The 7,611-nt window shown below is 59.0% G+C and overlaps 1 protein-coding gene across 1 annotated transcript in view; it reads left to right on the top strand.

Annotated features, from left to right (window-relative positions):
- Positions 1 to 697: 697 nt before the first annotated feature.
- LOC146788702 (fatty acyl-CoA hydrolase precursor, medium chain-like) overlaps positions 698 to 7,611 on the top strand; it is a 652,575-nt gene continuing 645,661 nt past the window's right edge. Inside the window, exons 1-2 of the mRNA XM_085630085.1 lie at positions 698 to 888; positions 1,163 to 1,198. Of these exons, the coding sequence (XP_085486211.1) occupies positions 698 to 888; positions 1,163 to 1,198 (227 nt within the window). The remainder of the gene's footprint in view (positions 889 to 1,162; positions 1,199 to 7,611) is intronic.

Here is a 7,611-nt window from a genome sequence, read left to right as displayed (position 1 = left end):
CAGATCAGAAGGGAACTCCGACTGACGGCGTTTGTTTCCACCAGTGCAAACTTATATAACAGATTTCCTAACTTATGTTTGGAATATATGTGGCGCCCACGGGCGCTTCCCATTTCACTTCATTCAACGTTTCCTTAAGAATGGGATTGATACAGAAAGGAACACGTCATGTTGGTATTTTACATGCTAACTTGTTTTTTTATGTTTAGACGCACTCAATGTAATGCTACACACAGACAGCAGTTAGGTAAATTAAGGACTGGTATCCATTCTTTAGATGCGGATACTTCGAGGAAGATGTGAGCAACCCATTGGATGTTTTTGGGGTACGGAATATTTAAGGTAAGGGTTAGATGACAGTTTCCCTTTTACAAAAGTAACTAAACAGTATTAAGCAATGTTAAAAAAAAGAGACGACGGGGGAGAAAAAGTGAGCAAGAAGAGAGAGAGACAGCCTTACATAGAGAAAGTGATAGAGAGATAGAAAAAGACAGAGTCGAAGAAATCGAGAGGGGGCTACATAAGGAAAGAGAGGCAGAGAGAGAAGGAGGAGAAAAACGAGACCGACAGACAGTTAAAAGAAGGTAAACAGAGAGAAGTTGGGAATCAAAGCCACAGAGTTCTAAGCGGTGTGTGCATTTAGTACATAGATAGACAGACAGACGGGCAGACTGACGGTGGGGCGGTCCTGTATGGCATGGGCACGGAAAGTGTTTCAGTTCTTACAAAATGTATTCTCGGAAAAGATCGGCGTCTTCTGATTGGGCCAGAGAGCCACAGTAAAACACCGACGTCACCTAGTGAAGATGACTGCAGGAAGGGGGTGCGATATTCTATCTTTGAGACGAAAAGGTCTCGTTTGCAGGTCGGTCTCTTCAATGCCCCTTGGTTCGGCCCCCCACTCCCCAGAGGGAGGGGGATAGTGGCGGGACCGGGGGCCTCAGCGGAGGCCACCCCGGGGAGCAGAGCCCGAACACCAAGGACCGGATTGGGTAGAGATAAGGGAGGGGAGAGAAGGAAGCAGGAACACCATAAGATAGGGCTGGTAGTAGGGCTGGCCCAGATCAGCCGTAAATCTAGGGTAGGAATGTGTGAGGGAGGCAGGGGTATTTAAAGGTGGGCACCGGGCACAAGGCCCTCTTTCTCCTGGGAAATTTGTAAGGAGAAGAAGAGAGGTGCTGCTGCTACAGAGTGTGAGGTGAGGGGGGGGGGGGGGGTTCAGGGAACAGTGGGCCTTGAAAGGGATGAGGTGCCGTTGCCCAGGGGAGAGGGTGGGAGAGATGTGTGGGGCAGCTGGCGGGGTATTAATATTACAACTGAAATGGTTAATAAACGACAAGAACGTTATGGGGCATTAATAAAGTGTTAAAGGAATTCGTTACAGGATATTTCTGGGTATTAATGTATTCGTCTAACTCACCTTTCACCAATTATTGGCCGGAGAGCGCACAGTGGCTCGTCTAGCGAGGTCCCCACCCAAGGGTGTATTTCCTCCTCGAAGCACATTTGTGAAGGTTGGTGACAAAGGAAGGTTTCCAGAGGTCAGCGGGAGCTGCTTAATTGCCGATCTAGGGTTGGTGCGGTGTTAAAAATGCACGCAATGACTGGCATTGTCATTGCTTTGACCTCTTAATAACTACAAAAAATTTAAAGCCGGAATGAAATTCGGGCGCGGAGAAGATCGCCGGAGGAGCGGGCAGAATTCGAAAATGAAAGCAAGGCGACGCGAGAGGGACAAGGGTGTTGTTCTGGGGATTAGGCGGTATGGGATAGTTGGGTGAAAGGAAGAGGGGAGGCATTATGAGTTTGGGGAATTGAAAGTCAGAGAACTGCCTGAGAATGTCCGAAATGAGGCGTGATGGGGAGGGGGCGCACGATCGGGTCGCTTTGAAGTGTTTGGGATGGGCGTTCTCAAACAAGTCATGTCTGAGCAAATACTGGGAAAGGGCTTAGCGGCAATTTAAGCACAATTCAGAGAGGATGGATGTTTTTACCGGGATAGGATCGGCCTACTAACATGTCACTAGCTGTGAAGGATGAGAAGCAGTACAGAAGATTTAATGTAGGATGGCCGGAATGTCGGCACAAATTTCCATAAGTGGGTAATGTGTGAAAGTCACATGGCACGCGAAGGGGTGCAGGAAGGTTGGTTGCAGGGGTGACGAGTGGGAAGGGAGACTGTTTCTCGGAGGGCTGGAGGCTCACTGTGGAGGTTGCGAAACGAGGATCGGAATGCTATTAAGCAGGCAATAGTAGGCAAGATCGGGATCCCAGGGGGAAGCGACGGGCGGTGTGGGCAAAAACTGTCAACTTTGGGCCAGTTGGACAAGGTGCGGATTTTTTGGTGTGGACTGGTATCCGGTGGTCCTGGGCAAGTTGTTCGATATCCGGCGGAGCTACAAGAAAGGTCGGCCTCCCGTCATGCTGTGCAGAGCACGAGCACGGTGGCGCCTTGATGGGGGGGCGCAGATGAAGCGCTTTTGGCTTGAATATAGTGGTTGTGTTGGAAGGCGGACCCCGAGGAGTCGGTGAGACCACCAAGGGGGGGGCCCTCTCACTGCACGAAGTAGCCGAGCGCTGCCGAGAAGTCTCCTGAGAGATCCTTCTCCTATCCCGTACTAGCACAGTAACACCACCACACCGGACTCAAGGAGGTTGTCTCAAGACAAGCAATTCTTTATCATCAATAAAAGGTTACGAGTTCAATATTTACACGAAGGGATCGAGGGATCCACCAAAAGTCTCAATGTCTCTTTGGAAGGGTAGGGGTAGCGGGACAGTCTTTGGCCGGAATGTGGTACGAGGGTACCTGGGGCCCAGTTCTTATCCTCACGCTGGAGGACCTCCGATCTCGGAGGGGTCGAGCCGCGACGGCGTCAGCAGGGCTCTGGCGTACAGTTCGTGGAGAGCCGCGATTCAATCAGCAGGGCTCTCAAGATGGTTTCTGCTCAGCTCGAGCCGCGACGTCGTCAGCAGGGCTCCGAGGAAGGTTCCAGCGAGGTTGGGCCGCGACAGCGTCTGCAGGGCTCCGATGTTCCAGGTGGTTCAGAAAAGGGTTCACAGGAGGGAGCCGCGACGCAGTCAGCAGGGCTCGTGATGGTTCCGGCAAGAGTTCGTCTCCGTAGGGTCAGCCGCGATTCGATCAGCAGGGCTCTCGACTCCGGGATACAACTGCCGAGCTGTGGTGGGGTCGCCCCAGATATAGGTCTGGAGCCCTTTGATGTCCGGACCTATGCGCCCGAGGGGGCGGAGTGGCCGGGTGCAGGTGGCCAGACGCCCAGCAGGAGAGGCGCCAGGCCCATGGGAGTTTGCAGGGCGATCACACCTCGAGAGGGGAGGACAGTTGGGGGTCCCATCGATACTGTCCTCCGCCGGGGGCGATGAATGGTTCCTGCGGCACCCCCTGGCCAGTTCGTGGTGCCTCGATGTCGGGGCTTCGCTGGGGTCGAGGCTGGGTTGAGCGGGGTCGCGCCGGCTGGGGCACGGTGTGACGTGGATGCCAACAAGATGGCGGAGCCACGAGGAGTATGCGACCACGTGCAGCTCCGGGTGAAGGGCCTTGGTGCAGTCCAGACGGGTGGCCCGTGACGGCCGGGGCGGGGAACGGCCACAATCCAGGGGGTTAAGGACCACGCCACGAGGCCAGGTCCAACAGGCGTCCCCCCCAGCCGAAGGCATGGAGAGTCACCCATCTCCTTGGGGATTCTCCTCGTCAAGGCGGAAGAAGCGGGACAGGCCGTCGGCGTTGGCGTGGTCATTGCCGGGCCGGTGTTCGACGTCAAAGTCCATCCCTTGTAGCGAGATGGACCATCGCAGCAGCTTGGGGTTCTCGCCCCGCATTCGCATTAACCATTGCAAGGGCCGGTGGTCGGTCTGGACCCGGAAGTGGGCGCCAAAGAGGTAGGGCCGGAGCTTCTTGAGGGCCCACACCACAGCGAAGGCCTCGCGCTCAATAGTGCTCCAGCGTTGCTCCCGGGGCAGTAGTCGCCGGCTGATGAAGGCCACTGGTCTGTCGAGCCCCCGTTCGTCAGTTTGGGAGAGGACGGCCCCGACCCCATACTCGGAGGCGTCCGTCTGTACCACGAACTCCTTCTGGTAGTCCGGGGCTTGCAGCACCGGAGCAGTACACATGGCCGTTTTGAGGGTGTCGAAGGCTGTTTGGCAGCGGGGTGTCCAGTGTACCTTCTTGGGCTGTTTTTTGGACGTTAACTCTGTGAGGGGGCCAACAATGCTCCCATAGTCCCGGATAAACCGCCGGTAGTATCCGGTGAGGCCCAGGAAGGCCCGGACAGCGGTCTGGGTAGTGGGGGGTTCCCAGGTCTGGATGGCATCTATCTTCGCTTGGAGGGGGGCCACCTGCCCGCTCCCCACTTGATGGCCCAGGTAGGTCACGGATCCGTGGCCGATTTGGCATTTGCTGGCCTTGATTGTGAGCCCGGCCCGCTGGAGGGCGGCCAGGACGGCCTCCAGGTGGAGGAGGTGCTCGGCCCAGTGGTTGCTGTACACGGCAATGTCATCTAAGTAGGCCGCGCTGAAGGCCTCAAGCCCGGCCAAAACCTTGTTCACCAGTCTTTGGAAGGTGGCCGGGGCGTTCTTCATTCCGAAGGGCATCACCCGAAAGTGGTAATGCCCATCCGGAGTCGAAAAGGCGGATCTTTCTTGGGCGCCGGGGGTGAGCTGGATTTGCCAGTACCCGGCGGTGAGGTCCAGCGTGCTCAAGTAGCGAGCGGCCCCTAGGCGGTCGATCAGTTCGTCGGCCCGGGGTATCGGGTGTGCGTCCGTCTTGGTTACTACATTCAGGGCTCGGTAGTCCACGCAGAATCGCAACTCCGGGGGGTGACCGGGAGCTGCGGCCTTGGGCACCAGAACGACAGGGCTGGCCCACGGGCTGTCGGAAGGCTCGATGACCCCCAGGGCCAGCATCTTCGCTACTTCCGCCTGGATGCAGGCCCGCACTCGGTCAGGCTCTGTGTCGTATGGGGGGGTTCTCCCCGGTGTCGACGTCGTGGACGCACCAGTGGGTCACCCCCGGGGTGAGAGAGAAGAGGGCTGCGTAGTCCCGCAGTAATCGCTGGCAGTCGTTGCGCTGCTCCGGGGTCAGGGACGAGGCGAGTTGGACCCCTTCGATCGATCCATCGTGACTGTCGGATTGCAAGAGGTCGGGCAAGGGCTCGGAGTCGTCCTCGCCCCCCTCGTCGGTCGCCAGCAGCAGGCTCAGTTCGGTCCGGGCGAAGTGGGGTTTTAGCCTGTTCGCATGTAGGACCCGGAGGGGGTTCCGGGGGGACTCCAGATCGACCAGGTAGGTGACGGGACTTTTCTTCTCCACCACCTTGAAGGGCCCGGTCCACTTGTCCTGGAGGGCGCCGGGTTCGACCGGGTCCATGACCCATACTTTCTGACCGGGCTCGAATTCTACCGTAGAAGTGTTGCGATCGTACCACCGCTTCATGTCCTCCTGGCTGGCCTCGAGGTTGGCTTCGGCTATGGCTCGGAACTTGCGGGTCTGGTTTCGGAGGGTCAGGAGGTATCGGTAGACGTCAGGAGGGGCGCCTCGGGGCTTCATCTCCCAGCCCTCCTTGACCAGGCTGAGTGGTCCGCGGACCGGGTGCCCATACAATAGTTCAAACGGGCTGAACCCCAGGGACTTCTGCGGGACCTCCCGATAGGCAAACAGGAGGCAGGGCAGCAGGACATCCCATTTCCGCCTGAGGGGTTCTTCCAGGCCCTGGATCATCCCTTTCAATGTTCGGTTGAACCGCTCAACCAGCCCGTTCCCCTGAGGGTGATATGGGGTCGTGAACTTGTATGTGACCCCGCATTGTTGCCACAGGGACCGCATGTACCTGGAGATAAAGTTCGTGCCACGGTCGCTCACCACTTCGCTGGGGAATCCCACTCGGGAGAAGATCCCCATCAAGGCCCGGCCTACCACAGGGGCCGTTATAGTTCTGAGCGGGACCGCCTCCGGGTACCTGGTGGCGTGGTCCACGAGGACCAGGATGAAGCGGTGGCCCAGGGCGGTTTGGGGGTCCAGGGGTCCCACAATGTCGATTCCGACTCGTTCAAACGGGGTGCTGACGGCGGGAAAGGGCTGGAGGGGGGCCTTGACCCGACCCCCCGTCTTTCCGCTGGCTTGGCAGGTCTGGCAGGACCGGCAGTGGTTGTCCACATCTCTCCGCATCCGGGGCCAGTAGAAGTGGGTCACCAGACGACTGTACGTTTTGTCTTGCCCCAAGTGTCCGGCGAGGGGCACATCATGGGCCAGGTTGAGAAGGAACTCCCGGAAGCGGAGGGGGACCACCAACACGCGGCCGGCCCCGAGTTCTGCCACTTTCTGTTCACTGTACAACAGGCCCTCGGCCCAGTAGATCCAGTGGGTGCCGGTCTGGTCACCGTTGGCTTGCGCGGTCGCCTGCTGTCGGACCCCTTCGAGAGAGGGACAGGACTGTTGCTCTTGCTGGAACTGCTCTCGGGTGGGGCCCCCTTCATGTTGCCATTGCGTCAGTTCTGGTAGGGCGCTCGGAGAAGCCATCTCTTCGGGGGAGGATTCGCTGGGCCCGGGGTCGGTGTCCGCCTCCTCCTCGCTGCTGGCGGGAGGGGGTGTGAGCCCCTCGGGTCGGGCAGTCCCGGAGGTCGAGGAGGGCGGTCATGGACCGGGTGATGGCGCAGGCCCAATCAGCCAGTCCCAACATTCGGAGGTGCTCTCGTCGTTCTACTTGAGCCCAGGGGGAACTCTCCAAGTCGTTCCCCAGGAGGCAGTCGACCGGGGCGTCGTCGCGCACCGTCACCTTCAGCAGGCCCGTCACCCCTCCCCACTCGAAGGGGACCAGGGCCATCTGGCATAGGCTTTCACTGTTGTCGGCCGTCCGCACAGGGCACAGCACATTCGGTAGAATCTGTTCAGAGGTCACCAGGTGGCAGCGGACAGCGGTGATACTGGCGCCGGTGTCGCGAAGGGCTTCGGCCCGTTGTCCGTTGACCGTGACCTGCTGCCGGTACTTCTGGGTGTTGGTTGGGATGGGGGTGCAGGGTACCATCTCTCGGCTACCCAGGCAGACCAGGGACATGGCTGCCGGCTCCCACTCAGTGTTTTCTCGGTCGAGGGCCTCTTCTTCCTCCTCTCCCCCCAAGGCGGCGGCTGTCAGCTGCCGGGGCGGGGGCCCGCCGGCCCCGTTTCTTCGGTTCAGGGGGCAGGCCGGGTCGCTGGCAAAGTGTCCGGTTTGTTGGCAGCCATAGCAGGTCACTGGTGGCCGTGGTCCGGGTCGGGCCGGGCCCACCCTTCGCGCTAGGCTCGGGGAGAGATGTGGCTGCGGTGGCCCTCGAGGGGGGCTCCTGGGGGCCCCAGCGGGAGGGTCTCGGTTCCTGTTCGGCCCTCCCCCCCCACCGCGCTGGCGTGGGGGTCCGTTGGGGTTCCTCTGGTACTCCCCCATTGAGCTCCGGGGGACCCGGGAGTTGACCCATCGATCGGCCTCGACGGCAAGTTTTCGCGGGTCGGTCATTTTGCTGTCGAGGAGGTGCTGTCTCAGTTCCACGAAGCAATTGTTGGAAAGATGTTCCCAGACGATGAGGTCGACCAGTTGTCCGTAGGTGGTTACTTTGCTGCCTTTGATC

This window comes from Triturus cristatus, chromosome 10 (assembly GCF_964204655.1).
Source record: "Triturus cristatus chromosome 10, aTriCri1.1, whole genome shotgun sequence".
Taxonomy (NCBI): Eukaryota; Metazoa; Chordata; class Amphibia; order Caudata; family Salamandridae; genus Triturus; species Triturus cristatus.
Note: the sequence above shows the minus strand (reverse complement) of the source record. Positions and strands in the feature narration are given on the sequence as shown.